The 25,080-nt window shown below is 42.5% G+C and overlaps 1 protein-coding gene across 1 annotated transcript in view; it reads right to left on the bottom strand.

The window, feature by feature from the left end:
- AMBRA1 (autophagy and beclin 1 regulator 1) overlaps positions 1 to 25,080 on the bottom strand; it is a 405,622-nt gene that overhangs the window by 209,862 nt on the left and 170,680 nt on the right. The window contains exons 11-12 of the mRNA XM_054971604.1: positions 22,895 to 22,975; positions 22,699 to 22,799 (exon numbers count right to left, since the gene is read on the bottom strand). Coding sequence (XP_054827579.1) covers positions 22,699 to 22,799; positions 22,895 to 22,975 — 182 coding nt within the window. The remainder of the gene's footprint in view (positions 1 to 22,698; positions 22,800 to 22,894; positions 22,976 to 25,080) is intronic.

Raw genomic sequence — 25,080 nt, 5'->3', positions numbered from 1 at the left:
TGCTGCATCAGTGAGGCCTATTCTAGCCGTCATACTGCTTGGAAGGCTCTCCTTCCCGCCAAAACTAGAGAGATAGAAGGGAGAGAATACAGTGAAGTGAGAGATGAGGTAGGGAGGGGATCCATTGCTCCAAGCCACTCCACCCCGCTTGGAACATGGTGCAAGGCTCTCCTCCTGGGGGCGCTGGTGGAGCGGAACATGCAATTCCTCTCTACCCCAAGGGAAACACCCTGCTTCGTGCCCATGGAGCAGCCAGCCCCTCCAGATGTGCAGAGCAGAGCTGTGGCTGCTTATTGTCCCTTGGTGAGTGACCAGGCCATGGAAAGCCTGGTGCAGTGCCCCTCAGCCTGGGTAGCCCTACTGTCTCCGATGCTTATATTGAAGCCTGCCTTGGACAAGCCTGTGGGTGGGAATGTGATTTTGTTGTTCCTTCCTCGCTAGGTGGCCGTGGACTCTACCATGCCCCCAGACTTCGTAGCAACCGATGGGGCGGGGAGGTTAACCCTGTTGAGCAGAGCCCTCCTCGGGAGTCCACGTTTTGTCTGGGTCCTGGAAAGATCAAGGACTGTTGGATCTTGTGCCCACCGTGGTGTCTCTGGGGGCAATCACCCCCTGTGGCCCTAGGGAGTGCCTATGGCCATTGGCAGGGAAGCTCCGCAGCTTTGTGCCTTCTGAAGATAACAAAAAAAGGAGGGAAGGGGAGCCAGAAAACACCAGCCCCATTCCTCCCTGGAGCTTACTGTGCCGTTTATATCTTCCACCACCGTCCTTTCTGCTGCCAGGATCGCCACTCTCTACTGAGCATAGTCGAAGCAGTTCTGCACTGAGACAGGGCCAGAAAAACTGGAGAACACTGGAACAAGCTGCTCCCCTCCGGGATCAAAAGAGTCGGCTGACCCTGCATCAGAGAGGAGGCGCTACATTCCCAAATGTCTGGACTGCCCCACTCCCCAACCACCGGAGGAGAAGAATCTACCATTTGAGGTCATTGCAACCTGTAAAAAGAGAGCCACAACACACTGGAGAACTATGCTCCAGGTCTTGATTTTGACCTTGGCTTTACATAAAAAGTGTTGATGTAGATACCTTGTCCAAAAGAAAGAGAGGGACAAGAAGTGTGTAAATATGAGGAGAGCAGAAATATGTTATATTTATATTTTTCGTTAACAGGAAAACCAAAACATGTAATGTTTGTAGAGCCAAGTGTAAGATAGAGAAAATGTTATGTGTTTACCTGGGTTATGTACAGGTATATAAGAAGGTATAAGCCCTCACTGTCACCAGCAGGAACCTAAAAATAGGCCTCCACCTCTGCAATGCCTAGGAGGTGGGCATGTGATGAACAGGACTGGTTCCAGCTCATTCTCTCCTGGAAAACATCCAATGAGAGCTGGTGGATTTCTGGGCTAGTGACAGCTGAAAGTGTGTTGAAAGGCAGTTACTGAAGGCTGCTAAGGAACAGCAGCAGAAGGATAGCCGGCTGTTAATCTGTTCTGTAACAGTAATCTTTCCCTATGTACAACTACAATATATCTATGAGTTTTGAAATAATTTACTACTAAATTCTATGTTATAAATAAGTTAGTCTTTGTTCTGTTTTAACCCTGGCTAGCCTGAAGTTGTTGGACGAGGGGAAATAAGACACACACACACACAAACCTCAAACACTCTGGTTATAACAAATGGGCCACGTTTAAGGAAATGGTGAAAGCATATTAGAGAAAGTTAACTCTGAGTTCCCTTTCCTTAATAGCCCTGGGCAGTACCTGGGTGAGGGGAAGCAAAAGCAGGGAGCTGACTGTCTGTCTGGTGGAGCCTCTATGAAGAGGAGAGAAGGAGCCTTGTGTAGATTTCGGTTAGGGCTTTCTGCCTGATAAACAGAGGTTAGACAGGTGGCATATTGTAACTTCCCGTAACTGCCTGTGAAGCGCCCCAAACATGCATATGGAGGTTTAAGGTGGGTGGCAATGTGAAAGGGGGTCACGGTAATTTATTTTTATTTTTAGCAGTAACTAAGCAACTGCAACTCTGAGGTTTATTAATTTATTATATTTATATCCTTCCTTTCTGACAATTGTCTCCCTAATTGTCTCTCATTAATACAGAGGAACCTGCCTCAGGCTTGCAAACAAACAAAAAAGACATTCAGGGAAAGAGAAGGGAGGAGAAGAGAGTGATCAATATGATAGTGTCAGAACAGTTAGAATTCATATATATAATTTATATAAAATTGAGACAAAGATTAGGATGACCAGGGTTAAGAATTATATTGCAAATGAATAAAAGAATCTGAACACTCAATAAAGGAATAAAGGTAGACAAAGCAGTCAGCTTTTTTAAAAAATGTGAAAATACATGCCAAAGCATAGTGATTCAGTTATGCAAGATAATGAAACTGACAGAGGTGAAGGGGAGAGATCCTCCACCAACAAAAGTAATACAGACTAAGTGAATTACATGGTAGGGGTCAATATAAATGATCTAATTGCAAAACTGAATTGTAAAACAGCATTTTGCAGCAGTAGCCTGGTAGATCTCACTTATTGCAAGCCAAATAATGGTGGTACTTGCAGTGGGAATTATAGTCTTCCCTTTTTACTGAGAGTCAAGGCAGATTACATACAGTGAGATTAGCACAGTCAATATCAATTTCAAAATAATGCCATAGGATAATTAATGCAAGTTTACAAAGACATAACATTAGCAAAAATTCAATATAATTTGAAGAAATGCTGAAACAAAGCATAAGCAATTCTAGGACTGACATTAGACAACATAGAACTACCCAGGAAGGTCATACTTAAACCAACAGGAGCTTTATTTAAAGCAATAGGAGCCTTTTCAGTCCTGGCTCCCACCTGGTGGAATGCTCTGTCTGCTGAGATCAGGGCCCAGCAGGACCTACTATCCTTCTGCCGGGGCTGCAAGATACAGTTGTTCCGCCAGGCATATGGCTGAGGCTGGGCATCTACCAGCCTGAAAAAAGAGGTGTATAAAATCTTAACCCTCCCTGTGAAGGCTGTCCACCATCCGGTTTTAAATGTGTATTAACAGAAATACACTGCTGTTTTAATGATGTTTTAATGTAGATGAATTTTTATTGTATTTTAATATGTTGTTATCTGCCCTGAGCCCGCCCACGGGGAGGGAGGAATAGAAATTTGAAATAAATAAATAAAATAATAAATAAAACATACTTAAAGCCATAGATAGAATGTATGACAACATAGTGGTAAAGTCTATGGCCCCTAACTCATTAGTGAAGCATCTCTTTGAGATCATCTCCCTACAATACAGCCCTCCTATCTGTGTAAAAAACCCCTTTGAGTAATTTAGTTTTGCATTGTTTGTGGAAGGCCAGGGGGCTGACTTCCTCAGGAAGGCAATTCCATTGGACAGGGGCCATTACAGAGAATGCACATGTATGGGCAGCTGCTGATTTCAGCCATGTGCAGGACATCCAGTTTAGATGAGCAAAGCTGCTGTGAAAGGACATAGGGAGAGAGGCAGTCCTGTAGGTATGCTGGATCAAGGTTGTGATGAGCCTTGTATGTTATAGCCAATAGCTTGAACTGAGCACAGTAATTGATAGGTAGCTAATGGAGTGACTGCAGGATGGGAGTGATATTCAAGCTCCTGCTTGCTCCTGATAACAGCTGAGCTGCAACCAAGCTGCATCTGCATATTGATGACATCCCTCTTCATAGCTGCAAATAAGTTCTCCTAAAGGCTTTATACAGAGGTTGAATAACTTGGGATATAGGATTGTGCCCTGCGGAACCCCACAAGGTAATTCCATTCTGGAGACAGCTGATCTCTAACAGCAACCCTTTGAGTCTGTTCTATGAGAAACAATTTAAACCAGTCCAAGGCACATCTTTTGATGCCCTAGCTTTCCTTGTAGAACAAGGAAACAATTAAAGAGGAAACACAATCAATGGCTGTAATAAGGAATGGTCACCAATAGCTACAATTGGCCAAGTGTTTGATCAAAATCCCAATAAAAACGGCTTATTTAGGAGAAGGGCAGTATACATTTTCTGTTCATGGCATTATTCAATCTCTATAGTCTTCATTTCTGGCTGAAAAAGGTGTCCTGATTAGAGATACTAAAAATTAGAGAGAAAAAATTGTGCATTATTTTCAATCTTCATTTGATCATCATCCTACTTATTGATCATCATCCTAGAGTTGTACATTCGTGAGCTCTGGATCTTAGCAGTGCTGGAACTGAAGGCTAATAATAATTATAGTAATTAATAATAATAAAGTTCACATTACATAATAAAATAAAAAAATAAAAAACAAGGACTTTTAAAGGACACCTTTAAGACAGTTGTAATATATTCAGATTCTCTGATTCTAGCAACAAGCAACGGGAGTGTTCAACCACTTTGACAGGTTTAATGGAAACTACTCCTATCTTCAAATTAATTTGGCATATTAAGGCCCTATAATAAAGGCATCATCAGAATATCCTTTTTTTGACTGACTAAGTAAAATTATCACAGATGGTCAAATGTGGGCCACTATGAAAAAATGCACCAACTCTTGCAGTTTCAAGCGTTTTTTAGTCATTCTCTCCCTCTTTATGCAGAAACTGTGGATTCTGGGTAATGCCCTCTTAAAAGGCCCAGTAGGCTGCAAGAAAGTACATTTACAGCTGACTAAGTGAGCCTGAACGCCTACGAGGAGAGAGAGCCAGAGCCTCAGGGGGCTCTTCATCGCCCACAGAGATCAGAGCACTGCTGCAAACACATATCCCTTCCTGCATACTGATAACTAGGAATATGCAACACATTGGAATGGTAAAGTAATGCAAACCTTTGATCACAAAAAAATCTGTGATATCTTTAAGCCACTTGTTCCTCACTCCAATACCAAATGAGAATTTGGTTCCCCTATTTTCACATATAAAAACATAAGCCGTGTATGTTCAACTCTAAAGATCTTAAAGAGGCAGAGCCCTGGCTTGGACCCTTGCACTCAATGCTGTTAAAAGTCCTCTGGGTACATTCACAGTGCAATCCTAAACAGAGCTCCACCCTTGCAAGCCCATCCAGCAAGTTAATGGGTTTAGAAGAGTGTAACTCTGTCTTGGACTATACCTTCATGTCTTGGGTAGTTGGGTGCAGTTTTAGGAGAAAGGGGTTTGAGCTCTCCAATCAATCACTCTAAGTTGTTGGCCTTGAACGGTCAGACCAGATTCTTTTCCTTAGTGAAGCTTACAATTGTTCTTCTGTCGAGTTGTCTCCTAAACATATACATGCTTTCCCCTAAGGCAGATCCTAATGACTTGATTTAACACCAAGTGGTCAATAAATATTTGGGACACATCCAAGTGGCCTTTAATCTCCTTTTGATCCTTGATAAACATTATCACTTTTTTTGTTTATGCCTTGCAAAATACAGTTGTTGATACCTGAGTTCATATTCGATGTATGAAAAAATTCTCCTTACCATCCTTCCTGTTTTAAAGTAGCTATTCATTCAGCTAAACCTGGATCATCACCTTGCAAATTTTTTCACCCTGTCTTGTATGTCAAATGTGCAAAATATCCAGTATTGTTTAAGATTAATGAAATTTATTAAAAATCTATCCCAAAACATGTACTGGAAAACAAAACACAATTAGGCCTTACTCTTTCAAATTCCATCAGAGAATTATTATGTAATCTTTATTATGCTTCAGACTCAAGTCACAATACTCAGGGGTCTAAAGTTTCAGAAAGGTGAGTGCTAAGATTGTGCTATCACGTCCTGAGGAGCTGTTACCCCTGCCTTCTTCTGAGAACAAACTGTAGAATACAGAATGTCTACATTGGAAAAGGTCTTGCCTGCCTGACCCAGTCCACCAAACTGATGACACTCCTACAGTTTAAAAAAAACAAAAAACACTAGACAGGGTAACAACAACCTGGCCAGCTTCCTCACTGTTCTTTGAAGAAAGAGATGTTGGAATAAAGCTTAAACATGAGGAAGTGTTGGTTAAATACCGCATCTGATTCTTTCTGGGGTTTCAGTTCTCTGGACTGCCACTCCAAGCTATCATTAGGTTACTAACCAAGAACACAAGTCAAAAGGTCTTGGAAGAAAGTTCTGACCCAAACGGTTGACATGGAAACAACAACAACAACATTCGATTTATATACCGCCCTTCAGTACACAACAAAAGGGTGTGTAAGTAAAAAGTTTGCTGATTTGTTAAGGTAGTTATTATTTTTTAATTTTCAATATATTTTATTATAAAAAACAAAATAAGAAATTATACAAAAAGAAAAATAGAATTATATAACATAGTTACCAGAGATAACTATATAAAACAGAATAAACTACAAAGTATTTTTCCCCTCCATCCCCTTACTTACTTACATTAAAATACATTATATTCAACATTTTAAATTACTAGTTTGATAACGAATCCATTTTACTGATAATTGTTTTTAGTTGTTAAGGTATTTATTGCCACAGAAACAGCCAACCATTCAGTCTCCAACTTCTGCCAAAGACGGCAGACATGACAGTCATCACACCTTTTTACGATCTTTGCGCTTGTAATTAAAATAATTAACTGAAATAGCTCCAAGAGCAGGCTATCTGTATTTAGAGAGATCAATCACTGACAGTAACTGCATGCAGAAATTTAATCATACCTACAGACAAAAAACAGCTTAGATCTTTAGACTAAATCTCTCTTCACTCCTAGTAATAAGATTCTCAAATAAGTGAACATGGTCCATGGGCTTGCATCACACAGGTTGAAAAACCAGCGTAATTAAATGCTCACATCATCATTTAACAATGTAATCACGATGCCAATATCCTTTCTGACATGATGGTGGTAATTAGCTTTCTGCATGGAGAATGGTAATCATTTCCTAACACCCTCTTCTTTACAGTGATAGAAATATGCTGTCATATAATATCGCCTCCCACATAATAGAGATAATATGAATCTAGAAATCTCATGGTGCGATGCTAGTGAATATTATAACACTATTCAGAGTTCAGACCATCCTCCATGTTACCACATTAAAATCCCCAGCATTCAAAGACTAAAATAGAGACCAGGAAAGCAGAGCTGGGACATAAACCAAGTTCAAGATTCTAGTCCATATAGTTACCATGTTGGAAATGCACAGAAGAAAAACAAGAATTCCTACTTGGCAGGAGAAAAAAATCACTTTAAAAAACAAATCTATTCCGCTGCTTAACTACTTATCTACCAGGAACCCTCCTGTTACATTCTAGATCTACCACATACTGATATTGACAAAGCTAGCTCTGGTATACTACAGTCCATGAAAACAGCAAGTTTATGTATCCATTTAAGTGACCTTTAAATAATGCATCAGTGGTTATCCACAAAATTGAAGGAGGTTTGGTTATGTAGTTCCTGAGCGATCTTGCTCCAAACAAAAAAGATAATGGACAATAAGCATGCTGCCAAACTACATGATCTGTCCCATGTTCTACAATCACTTTTTATCATAAAGAAGACAGAAGAACAGGATTAAAAAGCCACTATGGTTACCCTGATGTTACTGTTTAGAAGAGGTAATTTGACGAAGCAAACTTTCAACTCTACATTGTGATTTTACATGCAACAAAGCTGTCTTTTAAAATCAGTTTGATAAAGTTTGTACCATAAAAACAGGTTCAAAATCCACGCTCCAAATTTTTTTTAAAGCAGTTGGGCGATACTGTGCTAAACGATATTACAATATGGTTCAACTTCCAAGATATTACAATATGGTTCAGCTTCCAAGATTGCTTCAGAACAGTAGTTTAGGAGATACATAGTGGATAGGGGATAGGAGTAAATGAGGGATTTGGAATATTTGTTGTCATCATTTAATGGTATAGTTAACATTTTTTGCACATTCGGCATTCAACAATCAAGCACATCCTGCAAGTTAAAAGTTCACACACACACCAAACCTGCATAGCGATACTTATGTTTGATCAATACACTGGTACCAGATAAAGGACAGGAGATCATAAAGAAAAAAAATCCACCTATTTAAGAGACTCTCACAGCAAGAGAAAAATGTTAACTTGAAATGGGAATGAAGGCGAAATATTAACCTAGTATTGCTAGGAAGTCTGAGTAGTTGCTTGGAATATTGTTTCCTAGGCAACTAAACCAGCTTGTTAACATGCTCGCTTCCATCATTAAAGAAAAAATGAAAGGTAATCGGGTTAATTATTGAAGCAACAACCAACACACTACCACTAATTGTCCATTTACCTAAGGCATTTAAAACAGCAGCTTTAATTCCTACTGGAATGGAATGCATCACAAGTCAATCACCTGACTTTAGTAGGTTACATAAGGTGAGTGATATTTTTTTAAAAAGCACTTTCTGTAGATGCAGAATTCCCTAATAGGAAGTAATTTCATCCAGGATATAGGTTCTAGATTTGGAGAACTGGATAATAGAGCATCATTAAGATTTATTGTTTTTCCACAAAGATAGTAAATATAACAAACTCTCTGTAATTCTACCATCCACCAATCCTCTTCCCCAACACAGCCCATCAACAAGAACAAACTAAAAGCTGCACACACTCAAACAGCTAATTACAGAGATTAAGGAGGGGGAATGGAAGATTTGTATTCACTTATCATGAAGCTTCCTTTCTTGGTGGTCCAGGAGTGGGGTAGTCCTTACTTTTGGGGATATAGCTCCTCCTCTCCAAAGGCAGGGTCAGTTAGCTCATTTTGATCCTGGAGAGGAGGGGCTTGTCCCTGGAATCACCCGTCTGTTCCCAAGCCCTGACTCCCCATCATGGTACCAGAAGGGAAAATAATAACTCCCCTCATTTTTTTTAATGGAAAGATCCCTCCCTTGAAACCACTGGGAGGAAGACTACCATCCTAACTCTTCATCCAATCCTAGAAGCCACCTCGCAAGAAACTCGGGTGGGCAGGACTGCCCCACTTCTGGACCACTGAGAAAGGAAGCTTCACGGTAAGTGAATACAAACCTTCCATTCTACGGTAGTCCTACGGGCAGTCCTTACTTTTGGGACATACAAGAGCAGTGTACCCCAGGGTGGGTAGTCTGGCTCCAGGCCTAGAGGGTGTGCAATAGTACCCTCCTGCTAAAGGTTGTCTCTGGGGAAGACAACTTATCTATCCCATGTTTCTTGATGAGAGAATATACTGATTTCCATGTGACCACCTTATCGATCGTTTCTAACGACTAAAGGATTTATAGGCTACCTGTATCGCTGTTTCCCTTAGTGAGCGTGCCCTGACATCTATGGGCATCTCCAGACCTCTGGCTTGACATGCCAGAATTATGTATCCTCTGCTTTACCTACTTAGCCAAGAAAAGGACACTCTGGGTCCCAAGAAGGACCTACTGCAAACACACAACTAGCGCCCCAGACTTCTGAAACACTGCTTAGTCCTGCCCAAGTGGAATCTCACATCTCTACATATATCAAGATAGTGAGATTTATTTGTTTGTTTGTTTGTTTGTTTTCTTCACGTGTTTTGGATTAGATTAGAAGAAGGGAAGTACTATCTCTCCTGTACTATGACAACATGAAGTTCCCCATTGGAAGAAAGTTGTTTTTGTTCATAATTTGCTAGTGACTGTCATTTTGACACTTGTCTAGCTGTTCTCATCTGAAAGATGGCTTTAAAGGTCAGTTCCTTTAGGGGACATGAGATCATAAGCTCAAGGCATCTTTTGTATAATGCTCTCAATATCAGATTAAGATTTAATGTGGGGGAAAAAACAGCGAATCCTTGGAAGATTCTACAATGAGGTCCCCTTTTAGAATCCATTGCAAGGAAGGTGATATATAAGGGAACATACCTTCCTAGAACCCCTATTTGTTGGGATGGTCACTACTTATTGTCTAAGGGTGTTGGTATTAAGACTTTTCTTCAACTCCTCTTGAAGAAAGGATAGTAACTCCCTAATTAACTCCAAAACATGACATGACTCTATCCAAGCACTCTTCTGGGAACTTGGCAGGAATTTTTATAGACTCTGTGGAACTCTTCCTGGAGGCTAGCATAGTACCACTCATGCCTTCTGTTTAGTCCAACCCTATTAGCTGTTTGTGTTCAACCTCCACACCGTGAGGCTTGTCAGAGCTGGGCAGGGGTGCCGTATTGATCCCTGCATCAATGGGCCCTCCTTCAGTGGAGGTGCCATGGATCCATGTTTGAAAGACTCTTCAGGTTTTGAGACCATGTCTTTCTGGACCTGAAGGCTGCTATTAGCATCACTTCTGCACTTTACTGGGTGTTCTTCTGAACACTCTGTGCAATGACTGTACTATGGAAGACATACAGGACATATGAAGGCAGCTTGCTGCTCACATCATCTATCCCTATGGTTTGAGGGTTTCTTCTTGCGCCTTGTTGAAAACTGTGGTAGACTAGTTGTGGAATCTCTCTGGATAGCATCCATTCTGCTTGGTTCATCACTCTCTGGCTTAGCCAATCCGCCTCAGAGTTGTCCTCTGTGTAAACATATAGTGATCAGTGGGAAGATTCTGAGATTCCACCATACCGTGTCTGATGGCTCTGAGTTCCAAAAGGTTTACCCTGTTGATCATTTGTCCTTCAGCCAGATGACCTATGCCATTCTTCCTTGGGTGTGGGATCCCCATCCCCAAAGACATGTCCATGGTCATCACTGTTCTCTCTGGTTCCTTGAGTGGGACACCACCATGGGACTGAATGAGGTACAACCACTGGTTGTTTTCCTGTTTGAGGATCTATGGCAATTCAACTATCTTGGACCTCTTGTGATCTAATGCCCCATGGTATGGCAACAGGCATTTCTGAAGTGCACAGATCAAGATGTCATTTGGATATGGGAAAGGAGCCACTCTCCATGGCCTAGCCATTCTATCAGCTTAAAGGAAAGGGCCCAATGTTGGAAGTGCCTCTGAGATCGATGGAAGCCAGACAATCTCCCTTCTAAATGGCAGTCATGACAAATTTTAGCCTTTCCATTCCGACCTTCTTGTTCCTAGGCGTCTATTTTATTTGACCAAATTCCTTTGGATCTAGGGGAAAAGGGACCAAGTGTCACAGAATTGAATTCCGCTGATCACAGTATCCAACACCCACATGTTTCTTATTATTAGCTGCCAAGGGTTTGCCAAACATTGTAAGCATCCCCCAAACACCATCGCGCCTGCTGCCTTGAATTCCTTTCTTTGGCCCTTTAGTATTCTGATTGGCTTTGTTGAGGGAGAAGGTACTACCCTCCTCTCGATGTTTGGTCTGCTTTCCTTTATTTAGAGTTTCTCCAGAGAGGTTGATATCTTTGAAAGGAACCGCGGTTACTTTGGCTTTGGGGCAAATGGTCCACGTTCCAATTTCTAAGCTAAGTGTTGTGCCTGGTTGCCTGAAAACTATGGCCCTTGTTGACCACAGCACAGCATATTGCCAGGGTTATTTTCTTAGTTTTGCTCTTTGGCAGGAGTTTACTGCTCACTGCAGCCAGGTCTGAGACCTGAGAGAATGTGACTCTAGGAAGGAGTGCAGCTGTCACCAATGCTCTGAAGGATGTAGCAGAAACTTCCTATTTTCTGCACATAGCCAGTTCAAACCGCTTGATGCTAGAATCCTAGGTAGTCTGTCCTTGTCAACGAGTAGCACAGGATTAGACAGCAGGCTGGTTACCAGATCATCCACCAATGGCAGCTTGATCCTCTCAGTAACCCCTGGATCTAATGTATAAGACTTGGGGGGGGGGGGAGGAAATAAGAGTAGTTAGTTTTGCCAAAGTTTCCTTCTTAGACTTCTACAAGTATGAGAGACTACTGGAAGGGAATCCCTGATGGGATTATTCCTGATTCTAGGGAGGATTCTCTCCAACCCCTTAGTCCTTAAGGGAGAAGACTCCAGGATCCTCATCACCTTAGAGAGATTTCTAGGAAAATAGTTTTTTTTTTTTTTTTTTAGGAAAATAGATTTTTTATTTATAAATACCATTCTACATACATACAAGAAAACAACTTGATTCAGCATTACAGCAACTTGCCATCACAGAAGAATACTTAAAGGAACTTTTAAAAACATGAAATAACTTTTTTTAAAAAAACTTTTAAATAACTTTTAGCAAGACATTGAAACTTTATGAAAAGTCTATCGAAAACTACAAGAAGAAAAACTTCAAGAAGAAAACAACAGGTGCAGCAGAAATCAACAGGTGCAGCAGAAATTACAAACCATAATTGTAACAAATAAACGACATTATATATTTTTATATTTTTATATTTTTGAACCACAATTTTATGCCTCTGTGTCAATTTATTGAGTATTATTAAACACTGATGTCTATTAATTCAGGGTACTGGGGGATTGACTTCTGCAAACCATCTCCATCTATTCCACCCCAGTCCCTTCTTTGTTGCTCTTAAGGTCCGTTCCTCCCATCTCCTTACCGTCCTCAAATAATTAGTTACACAAGAAATGGTTTGCACCAATAGAACTGATGTTTTAGAGTAATTTTCTTGCTTCCTGTTCCTCATAATAACGCTAAGGAAAATAAGGTTAACTAATCTAACTATTGCCCATGGAATCCTAGTATTCCTCGCTCCAGTTTGTCTGGATCCCCCACGTTCTCCCCCTCTACGCCAATCTACTTTGGAACCCTCAAACCCCTCCGCTGGCTCTAAGCCAGAAACTACAGTTTCCCACAATTGACTAATCAAGAAAGGCCATTGGAGCGCTCTAGATACCCCAGCCCATTCCCTTTTCACTGCCACACACTCCTTGACCGCATGGGGGATGGTTTCAGGTATGTGCTGTTCAGGGTACAGAGCCTTACAAGCTATTCTGGGGCAACGTTGTTCCTCCTCTGATATTCCAAATCTCTTCATTCCCACTGCCAACACCTGGTGATAAGCTCTCCATCTTAAGTCCCGTAGGGCGTAAGGGATGGTGAAATCCTGAAAGGTAGGGATGGGAAAAATCTGGTCCTTAAGGTAGGAAGATAAAGAATCCTTGCAACGTCTCTGCTCATCATAAGGGGTCAATTTAGCACATTGTAAGATGGTCCAGTATAATTTCCCAGTTTCACCCCTAACACCCGAAGGGCGTTCTTGAACCTCAGACGCAGCGATGCGATATTTTTGTATTCCCCTGGCCATCGCCACTAAAAAGTCAGGAAGCTGTCCTTTCATGTAGGCCGTAAACCGTGCAGGGAAAGATCCCTCCAGCCACCATTTCTGGGCCCATTTCATTTCTGTCCAGTTGTTCATGAAAAATTGTCTGGTGTAAGTTGCCTGCGACACCTCACCCGGTGCTGTTCATGTCCAGGTTCCGCAATTAAAAACTAAAAAGATCAAAAGAAACCAGAGTTCCACATCAGGTAGTTCCAGACCTCCTTCCTTATGTTTATGTTGGACAACCAATCTGGATAACGGAAAATGAAGAGAGCAGAAGATCCACTTGTAGAGAGCTTTGGTAACAACAGACACAGTCGCTTCCGGCAGGGGATACACTGAGGCCAAATAATTCCCGGTGGGGACGCAGTAAGTAGCAAAAAATTGTATCTTTTTAGCTGTGGATAATTTCCAATTTCTCCACCTGTCTAAGTATTCAAGCACCCGACCTTTCCATCCTTCCCATATGACTTTCAACCCATCAATTCTAACAGAAAATTTCACTCCTAAAATCTTCAGTTCTGTGATTTCAATCTTTCCTGTCCCTTCACTTTCCTGTGTACCATCCTCGTTCTCTGTCATAAACCTCATCGGTATCATCTCCATGACTCCCGTACGACCATTCAGGTCATAGATCTTGCTCTTTCCTTTGTTAATCTTAGCTCCTGAGGCACTCTCATAAGCACGCAAATGATCTTGTACTTTCAGAAGTTCCCCCTGACTCCGAAAAAACACATAGCAATCACCAGCATGGGCTAAGGCAACCATTCTACAGGTAGAGTCATTTAACGGTGAAATCCCCTTGAAGAGCTGGTCTTTGTGCAAAGCCCTAAGAAAAGGATCTAGGGTCAGTACATACAAGAGGGGGCTAAGAGGACATCCCTGTCTCACACCAGTTGGCACCGGAAAGGGGGAACCTTGGCATCCTTGAATGATAGGCACCACCCTGGTGCCCATATACATGGCAGGCAGCAAATCAATAAAGGGTTCTGGGACACCATGAAACCACAGCACTGCCCACATGTATTTCCGGTCGACCCGATCGAAGGCTTTACTTTGATCTAACTGCAGAAGACGTAGATGTTCTTTGTCTCTCTGTAAGCGGTAAAAAATCTGCCTAAATATACACGTGGTATGCGCCATCCTTCTGCCTGGTACCGAGCTTGTCTGCCCAACAATAACAAGTCGATCAGCGATCTTTTTGAGCCTGTTGTTAAGCACCCTCGTGAGGATACGGTAGTCAGTGTTGTTCATGGTGAGAGGTCTCCAGTTCCCAATAACAGTGGGGTCTCCTACTTTATACAAAAGACTCATGGAACCATCCAAGAAACTCCTCCCCACTTGGGATCTCTCCATCATCGAGTTAAAGACTTCTGTCAGCATCGGGACAAGGTGTTCTTTGAAATCTTTATAGAAGCTGTAGGGTAAACCATCCAGGCCCGGCATAGATTTCCTTCGACCAGCTTGAAGAGCTAAGGTGTCTTCCTCTTCTGAAACAGGATCTGAAAGAAAACCAAATTCCTCCTTTTGTGTCGGCTCTGAATCTAACTGACTCTCCACTTATTGTCTGATGTAAGATTTGACCGGGGGATGTTCAGGAAGGGCGTAAAAGTCTGTATAAAATTTGGAGACCTCTTCTGCAATTTCCACCGGGTCTCGGATCAGGTCCCTTGTTGAGCCCGGTTTCCTTAGTGCACATAAAGACTGTCCAGTGTGAGGGAGGTGATCCTCCTGCCACTCCCCCTTCTCGATGATCAGCCCAGACGACATGGCTGCACACCAGAGATTCCTTTGTTGTCGCAACGCTAGGCGATAATTTTTAATCACCTCTTGGTTTTTTTTAAGCCGATCGACATTAACTCTGAGACCTTTAGACATCCTCCACCTGCACACAAGCACATTCTGCACTGCTTTGTGATAAGACAACTCGTATGTCCCTTGAGTTCTCTTAGTCCGCATAGCCGCATGTTTTATAGCGGTTTTAGTCTTCTCCCACCAAACCAAAATGTCCATCTCCGGTTTCAAAAATTTCTGCTGTTCCAACGTTATCAGGATCTCCGGCTCCATACGGAAGGTCCGCAGATCAACCTCTCTAAGACGCCAGGGGAGCCTACACTTCTTCTTCCCAGATTGACCCACAAAAGAAAAACAGAGAATAGCATGGTCTGACCATGTGGTAACCATGATTTTGTAGGATGTAACGGGAAATTCTGATGGGGCCCAAACACGGTCGATCCTACTAACACAAAGAGGGTGATAATATGTCATTCTGGTGCTCAACTCCATCGGATATTTCTTCAAAAATGTTTCCCGAAAAGGCACAAGGTAATAGTCCAATTCTCCATCCATTTGTAACCCCATATCTACCAACCCGAGGCGATCTTTTAGCATGACCTTCAATCCAACCTCTTCTTTAGTTAGCTGTCTCAAGGGCGGCGGAGGAGCCGCTGTCTCTCCAGAGATTACTGCATTACGTAGGTTAAGTCTATCATTCACCTCAGATCTGACATTAAAGTCTCCTGTCACAAGCAAGGATCGCCTGGTGTTAGTGAAATCTTCCAGCGATCTCCAAAAATCTTTCCGCTGGTTGGCAGTCACAGGAACATACAATGTGCATAAACGGAACCTAAGTTCAGCGGCTTCAAAGGTTGCATTCTTCAAATTAAAGTCAACAATAAGCAAATGGCCCGGTACCGCGTCCATAACCTTCACCACTTTCAAGTCGGATTTAGTCGCAAAAAGAACCGCCACTCCGTCCGCTCCATCCTCTGTCTTGAGAGACCAAACAGAAGGACCCCAAGTCCAGTCTTTTTGTGCAGAAGACCTATCTCGTGGAGTGGCAATATTTGTCTCTTGCAAAATTATTATGTCTGCCGACATCTTAGAAATATGATAAAATATATCCTCTCTCCTCACGGCCTGACGCAGACCCTTACAATTCCAAGTAACAATATTCAATGCCATGAGGATTATTGTTAGTAAAAGAAAAAAGAAGAGACAAAGAAAAAAGCTTTGGGATCTTATAAGTCTTGAATATATCCATGAATAAAGAAAATTAGTGCTATTATTATAACGGTTATCGATCCACTCCAGTAAAATAGTTTGACAGTCTAACAGGTTAGCAGTTTAAATGTTTGGAACAACATCAGTCGACTCTAAGTCCATCGGTGTTTCAACTTGAGCTTCCACCTCCTCCTGTAAAACAGGTGGTGTGGCCATACAAAGGGGTGATGGCGATGGAGTGGCCATCTCAGTATCCTTACTTGAATTTTGTAGGTTCACAGGAGAGGGGGATATGTGATCCGGGGGGTTCCCAGAGGGTCCCCCTTTCCCTTGGGAAACGACCAAGGATCCAGGCTTAGTTGCATCATCCTTTGATAGGTTAACAGAAAGGGGTGGGACAAGGTCAACAGCTACTGTAACTCCCTCCTGGGTTCTTTCCTTCACTCTGTTCTCTTCTCCCTTCTCTTCCACAGCCTTTTCATTCAACTTTTTCTTACTCTTCATCTGTCTCTTGCTTTGTTCTGTGCTTTGTTGGAGCTGTTCTTCCACTACCATCTCTGAATCTGAGCTGTCCCTTTGTAGAGATTCACGCTCTCTTCTCATTTGCTCTACCTTTCCACCTATTAAATGATCGATAGAATTGACTTGATTCCTCAAATCATCCTGCTGTTTCTTTAACTTCTCAAACCTTTCACTTGATCCGTTAGCACCTCCTGATTCTTTCAACCGTTGAAGCTCCTGATCCACCTGTTGCAGTTTACACTTGATTTTACTACACAACTTTCCAAGCTCGTCTTCAGATAAATCTTCCCTGATACAAAATTCCAACTTCTTTGTCTCTCCTTTCTCCCCCTTTTTTGTCTCTCTTTGTGGCTTTGGTCTCTGCACCTTTGTTCGTACTCGCTCCCCTACCAATCTCTGAGTCTCACCACCACCTACCTCCTCTTGGGTTTCAATATCCATCTCTTCACACACTCCCAGAATCCCAAACCTATTTGTGTTATTATGTGCCACCTTCTGCAACGCAGTATATACCCCTTTCCTTACTCTGCCTCGAGACACTCCTCTCACCTCCGTCCATCCTCCCTCCTCCCCACCATCCTGTCTATCCTTACACATTGTGCTCTCTTGACTCATAAAGGGCCCCTCTTCCTCCTGAGTGGGTGTAGCCCGAGGAGACTTCTGTTTGTGTATATGGGACAACCTAAGTCTTTCGTAGGCCTCCGGGAATACCCGGTTGTAATAGGCATCCGGACACAGCAAATAAGTATGTCCCTCCCCACCACACAGATTACAGGTAACCTCAAAAGTACAGCGGATTGAATCATGCCCCCTCCTTCCACAAGCGGCACACAAAAACGATGTGCAGTGTTGTCGAATGTGATCAAATCCTCCACACTGAAAACACGCAGGAGGCTGCCCGCTATATCTAGTTACACCCCTATCGCCCCCTAAGTAAAAATACTTTGGAACGTGTCTGATGTTGCTACGGTGGTCCCTCTGCAATGACACGACTGCCTTGTATTCACCTTTCCACACACCCCACGCATTTATGCATTTCTGGGGGGGTAGCAATACCTTGCAGTGTCTCTCTAGCCATCGTTCCACATCCTCCTCTGGAATGTTAGTGGTCCAAAAAGCAACAGTGAGAACCCTCGATTCGTCTCTAAATAGGGGTACTATGAGGATTCTCTCCAACCCCTTAGTCCTTAAGGGAGAAGACGCCAGGATCCTCATCACCTTAGAGAGATTTCTAGGATACGGCTCCTGAGGAAGACCTGCTAGGGAATTTTCCCTTCTTTTAACAGCTCCCCTTTCTTCTTGGCTGAGGGAGAAAACTGATAGTGCAGGGCCCTCAGGTTGAAGGTTTAACCGAGATATGTGCTCTTAATGGCCCTTGCCTCCTCTTTAATTTGGGGAGGGGGCACCCTTTTACACCTATCTGGAGTCAGACCCCCATACTGGAATGCCTCTCTTGCTCATCTGAGAGTCCAGCCGCTAGACTATTTATTGGTGTGCCTTCAGGACCTCTTTGAATTCCTTATTTCCATCCTGGGCCATGCCAGTTCGTTTGTTAAATAGTAACTATAGCTGCAACTATGTAAATACGGGGCATGTAATTTATTTCCCCTTAGTGGTGGAAAATGTCATCCATTCATAGTTGCCTCTGCAACAGTGGTCTTTTTTGGAGGTCTCCCATCCAATTGCTAACCAAGGCCAATCCTCCTGAGGTATTGAGATCTGGCTTGCCTGGATTGTGTTATCACAGTCAGGGGCTGTGATAAAGTCAGAATCATCATTACTCCCCTGGAACCGCTAGGTAATTGAGACTTTTACCCAAGGTCAGCCACCGAGTTCAAGTAATTATGGGACTCAAACCAGCAGGGTAATGATTCATGGCCCAGCACTTAACCATAACATTACAGCAACTCATTTCAGGCTTCCTTGCCTGGTGCATGCAAACCCCAGACCTTCTCCCTTTCACTAGTCTCATGAGATGCCCAGGAGTAGGCCGAGGCCTGCGAGTTGGGCAAGTTTAGGCCACAGGCTTGCACTCTCTGAGGCCTGGAAGGAGGCTAGGTCTACCTTTGCTGACCTACCACCAGCAGAAAATTTTCCAGGCATTCTTGCCTGGCAGGTCCATGTCATTGGGCTTTTTCTCTTTCACTGGCCTACTGAGAGGCCTAAAAGAGGCTGAGGCCTGGGAGTTTGGAAAGTCTAGGCCGCAAGCATATGCTCTTTGAGGCCAATGAGGTGGAGGCCTGCCTTTGCTGACATTCTGCCATCCAGGCCCTTGGACATTTCTCTTTCACTGGCCTATTGAAAGGCCTAGAAGGGGCGGAGGCCTGGGAGTTTGGAAAATCTAGGCCGCAAGCATATGCTCTTTGAGGCCGATGAGGTGGCTAGGCCTGCCTTTGCTGACATTCTGCCAACAGAAATTTTCCTGCCAAAAGGAGAAATGAAAGTGAAAGTGCACCTCACAAGTCCCAGCTGAAAGGAAAGAGAAACAAAGGAGGGCTCCCTTTTATTTAGGGCGAGCTGGCTCTGAGGCTTCTGCTACTCTTTTCTCCTCCCTCCCTCCTTTTGCTGCCCCCATTTCCCACAGGATCAGTCTTACCACGGTTCAGTTGGGGCTGCCAGGGTTGGAGCAGGTCCTCTGCTGCTGCTGGAGGCTGCTCCTTCCAAGCCTGAGGGAGTTCCCGATAATACCGGCCTCTACAACAGGCTACCGTGGACTCAAACACTGCACCCTCTGGCCATCTGGGGGGGGGGGGTTCCTCCCAACTCGAAGGTGGGGAACCTCAGTGGAGTTTTGCAGTTGTGGCCGTGGAACCTAGTAGCAACCTAGGGCCACTGGCTCTAATGCTCGCCGTCGCTCTGAGCGAAACGGGGATTGCGTAGGCGGTATGGCCTTTCCTTTCTCCTGCGAGCTCCGCACTGCCTGTGGCCTGGGCCTCCCTGAGTACTGGGATTATAGGTGTGCGCTGCCATACCAAGCTCATTTCTGGCAGTTTCTTCTTCACCAGGAACGCTGTGCTCTGCAGAGTGTTGAAGATGTCCTGCTCGAATGGCAGGGCCAGAAAGACTGGTATTTCCAGGGACAAGCCCCTCCAGGATCAAAATCAGCTGACTGACCCTGCCTTTGGAGAGGAGGTGCTATCTCCCCAAAAGTAAGGACTGCTCCACTCCTAGGACCACTGGAGAAAGGGGAGAGTGAGGAGGCAGGGAGGCAGTAATATGGATCCAGAGGAGCAAGGAGTGGTAAAGAGGTACAAGAAATCTTGCCAGATAGAAGTGAAGGTTTCAGGAGTTTCTTGTCTGTTGAGTACAATTCTCTTCCTTGTACATATTATTGGCTCAATCATCCACAGATGGAGAATACGAGATTTCCAGTGCTGCAAGGCTGCCCTTTGAATCCGTAACAATTTATGCTTGGGAAATGCCCGTAGAGAAGGTATATAGCCCTGGACTAGTTTATTGGCTGTGAGGCATAATTTGATGTAGAGTGTGAGATTAATTTGAGGTATAACAACTTGCCATAAATGTGTAGTTTTAGGGTATCCCCAAAGCATGTGGCCCAGACTGGTTGTAGGAGTTTGGCAGTGCCAACAGGCATCACTCAGCAAGATCTGGGTGGCTAAATCTAGCAGGACAGCTATATGCTCATAGAAGAGTTTTTGATGAATGAGCCTTAGACACAAATCAAGGGTAATAGATTTTCTGGATTTAAGTACAATCTAGATCGTGTCTTAATATATTGTCAAAGGCTTTCACATCCAGAGAACAATGCAAAGACCACGGCTATACAGCCTGGAAAATCCACAACAACCATAGATCGTGTCTGGTTTGGCTTCTTTAAAAATTATATATTATGATAGTATGTCTGGGGAGAATTTCTGAGGACTGCAGCAGAGAAAGCAGTAGGGGAATTTCTGAAGCTGCCAAAGCATCAGGAACAAAAACAGTTCAGACAATGCTTTAATTGAACATATTGCCAACTGGCTAGAGCTGAGCATCATCAATATAACAACTTCTCACCTTCAGAGCTATAGTCTATAAATTAAGAATATTTCAGTCATCTTTGCGATGTTCTTCATTACATCTAGATGAACAAAAATGTGTTTACCATGTATATATAGCCACTGATTAGTCACTTTGATGGTCCTCCTCAAAGAAGCACTACGGATGCAATCAAGGGCTTTACAAGATATAGTGGGACTATGACAAAAAGCATTGTAAAAAGCTAAACAAGGTATTAAAATGAGCATAAAGCCCTGCTTCCCTGGCCAGAGTATTAATATGAGAATTTAGCTCAGTGTTAATTACATAGGTTTCCAGTATTTCCTTATCTGGTATGTACTAGAGAAATCAATGCTTTTTTTAATGCCTAGCATTATTGTTTAGGGACTGCTCACAGCTAGAGAATACTTTGGTAAAGTTGGTCTCTGTGGTGCTAATGATTTACTCGTCTCCTGAGTTTCAAAGATGTTATTCTGAATGAGCATAAACAAACCACTCATGACCACATGAGAGAAAGGAGACAACCACTGGAAGCTAGAAAAAAAATTCATGTTGCTCTCAGAAGTAAAAAGTAGCTGAATTCTATATAAGAAAAAGTAAAAGCAGATGTCTCCAACAAAGTAGAGCTGGAGAAGAATTCTGCAGTGTTGCCTGGCAGCAAATAATTATCTGCCAGTGAGCTATTTCCATATGCCTAAAACAAAATCCCACACATACAATCAGCAAAAGGGAAAAGATGTGTGTCTTAACTAAAAGCAACAGGCAGGCTTCAGGTTCATCAAGCACATAATACTTAGTAACCTCTAGAAGTACTGCAACAAAAATGCCAGGGAAGGGGAGAGTGTTTTACTGACATACAAAGCAGAAAGTTAATCATGGACTGACTCAAAGAAAGAGGCTCCCTAACCTCAATCTGGAACAGCAAAAGACTTTGAACAAGTACTTTAATGTGAGAGAAAGCCCAGATAATAGGCTCCAGTTCTATCCAGGATCCCTAAACCAGAAAGTATGATTGGAATGTCCCTTTGCTCATCCTCAGGAAGGAGATTTACTAGATATGACCAAAAAAACCCTCCTCTTGAGTCATTAGCAGTGACATTCTGGAAATAGGATTTATGAAAGGTGGAGTACCAGGGCAAGAGACTAATTCCAAAACCATCTGTTATCTACTGACCAAAACAAAGGATTCCACTGCTAGAGGCAGTGATCTTGTATTGTAGTCATGATCAATAATCATTAGGACTAGATATGGTTATGCGCACAAATTCTATGCCCATACCTTGCACGATGTGCATATTTACAAGAATTCACATTTCTGGCTATAATCTTCTGCTAGTAACAGGCAGAAGCCACATTTTTTTCTGTCTAAGCACAACAATTGTAGTGACTTTACAAAATACTCAACTTACTCAGAACATTTGTATCCAGTTTGCTCAGTACCCTTTAAAATCTAAGGGCATGCCAGTATGTTACACAGACTAACATTTCTAGATCACTCTTGCATTTGGTAGTGAGCAAATAAAATTCCAACACCACGAACAAATTCTATCATCACAAATCTTCATTTCCAGGCAACCAAAGTTCCATTTTATCTGTCTTCTTTCCATCCACACACACAACTCTCTTCAACTGCATGTGCACTATAAGCAGATACACCCAAAGTTTTAATATGCACCTATTAGGATCATAATTGACTCTGTACTGCTCTTGAGCAGTTTTACGAGCCAGAACATGAACAAGGCACCCTATAATTGAATCAGAGGGAACTTCAGCAAACTGATCATTAGCTTGTCAGAACATTAATTTTAAAGGGGGGGGGAGCATATTTGGGATTGGATGGGATTTTTTAAACTCTCCTTTACATACATTCTCGCAAATTACAAAATGTGCATTACTAGTGACATCCCCAATTCTAAAGAGATAGATTTAGTAACTGTGATAGCCAATCTAGATCTGTAAATTAAAACAGCAAGTTTGCATGCTAATCCTAGCCTAATTTTAAAAAGGGGAGCAGAAGACTCTTACCTGCCAAGACCCTGTTAACAGAGGAGTGAGTGGCCAAACCAGGCTGTCCACGCTCATGAAAAATCCCAGCATAAGGCAAGTATTCTGGCAGCAAGAAACGCCTAAAATGGAGAGCAAATCTGTAAGAAATACTGCCAGGTTACTGAGGCAATGGATTGCACAGTTGTCATGCCCTTGTTGAGTATATAGGCCTTACCTGGGGACAAAGCGTCCAAGGGATGGTGCAGACATACGGGCATTCCGTGGGGCTCGGTGCCTTGATCTGTCTCCATTGTCCCTTTAAGAAACCAAACAAAATATCTAATAAGTGTTGGAAATGTAAGGAGCATGAAGGTTCTCTGTTTCATATGTGGTGGACTTGTGGCAAGGCTAGAGACTTTTGGTCTAAAATATGTGCCGAAATGTCTTCAATACTTCAATATAATGTTGTTAAGAATCCAGAAATGTTATTATTATCCTTGCATTTAGAGGACGCTAATAGAAAAGACAGAGTACTATTGTATTATATGATAACAGCGGCAAGAACGTTATATGCACAATATTGGAAGAGAGAAGAAATACCAGAAATTGACGAATGGACACAAAAATTGTTGTACATGGTGGAAATGGACAAATTAACAAGAAAACTGAGGGATCAAGATCCAAAGGGATACTTTGAGGATTGGGGGGAACTGAGAAAATATTTAGAGAAAAAATGGGATGTTAAAGGACAATTGTGGTCTTTTGAAAGTTATTAAATAATATAAGATATAGTTTAGATCTTTACCAGTAATAAAAAAAGATGTGACAACTAGGATTTAGAAATAAGGATTAGAAAACGAGGGGTTGGAGTGCTGTTGGAAGTCAACACAGAAAAGGGGGAGGGGAGGGGGTGGGAAGCATATAATCATGGGAAACGAAGGAAAATGTAACTGTTATAATCTTAATTGTATGTTAACCCATCTAATAAAAAATTTATTTAAAAAAAAAAAGAAACCAAACAAAATACAGTTCATAGGTCTGGCACAGATAACTGTGGCAAAGTGACCACCTGAAGGTTGAGATTCTAAAAAGCTGCAGGACAGGCCATGAACTCCAATTATCCTTTAGAAACCAAGAATAGTTATCAGCCAGGTCAACTCTTAATTTTATCCTTTCTTTACATTATACAGAAAATCTTCATAATGGAGACCTATGGAAAAGTGAATCTTGCGACGGGTCGGCTATAATCTCTGCGGCAATTTTGGGGCCAATTCGGCTGGCATAAGACCTACATACCCAAGCTTCGATCGGGGAGGGAAGTCGAGAGGAGAATTTAAGATCGAAACAGCGATTACAACCCGAGAAAGTTGAAGAGAAGGTAAAGATCGCTATCTCTTGAAACGGGACAGATTGACAAAAATAGAGAGGAAAGAAAGTAGATTTTTAAACTGCAACAGACTAGTGAAAAGGAGGTGAAGACTCGGCAGGAGTTGTATTTTAAAAGAGACTAAGTTTAAAGAAGTTATTACAAAAATCGGACTATTGTTTTGAATACCTGTGGTTTTGGAGCTGTGGGAAAAAGACACCATCGCGAGACCTGCTGTGGGAAGACGGGAGACAGGAAGTGCGTAACAACAATAGAGTGGCTGGAGGGAAGCGGCCCTTGCCAAGGGACAGGAAGTGGGGAATCGCCATTTTTGAAAGTGGAAGGGTCGTGGCTTCAGCGGAAGAGGAAGTAGGCCATCTTGGATTATAATAACATAGAGAAACCATAGAGAAAAGACGCCCGACATTTTGGATATAAAAAATTAATTTTGGCAAAGATTGGGACATTTGAAAAAAAGGAAAACGTTTAATTATACGCCACGGAGCTGAGGAAGAGAGCAGATTCGTGGGAGCGAGCTAAAGCAAGCCCCACGATGTCGAAAAAAGAGTGGCAATCGGCAATAGAAAATTTGGACAAAAAACTTATAGACATGATGAAAGAACTTAAGGACACGAAATTGGAGCTTATTAAAGAGGTCAAAGAAGTTACACAGACAGTAAAGTCGGAGCTGTCAGAAGTGAAAAAAGGCGTGGAAACGATTAGCAGTGAATTACAAGGAACGAAACAGAGAGTCAAAACAGTAGAAGACGCGATGGAGAATTTAATAGAAACGCAACAAACAGAGATGAGATTGGTAAAGGGGAGGATGTCAGTTGCAGAAACTAAACACATGGAGAAGCAGCTTCGTTTTCGTGGTCTGCCAGAAGTTGAAGGGAAGTCAGCGCAAGAACAGATGACTGAGGTGTTGGCTGAATACCTGGGGAAGGAGGAGGAGGAAATTGTGGCTATCCTAGATGTGGCGTATCGTGTGAACTCGAGAATTGCAACCCAGAGGAAACTACCAAGGGATGTGATCGTGCAGTTTACAACTAGAA

Source organism: Eublepharis macularius, chromosome 2 (genome assembly GCF_028583425.1).
Source record: "Eublepharis macularius isolate TG4126 chromosome 2, MPM_Emac_v1.0, whole genome shotgun sequence".
NCBI lineage: Eukaryota > Metazoa > Chordata > Lepidosauria > Squamata > Eublepharidae > Eublepharis > Eublepharis macularius.
The sequence above is the reverse complement of the archived record's forward strand: the minus strand, read 5'-3'. Positions and strand labels throughout refer to the sequence as shown.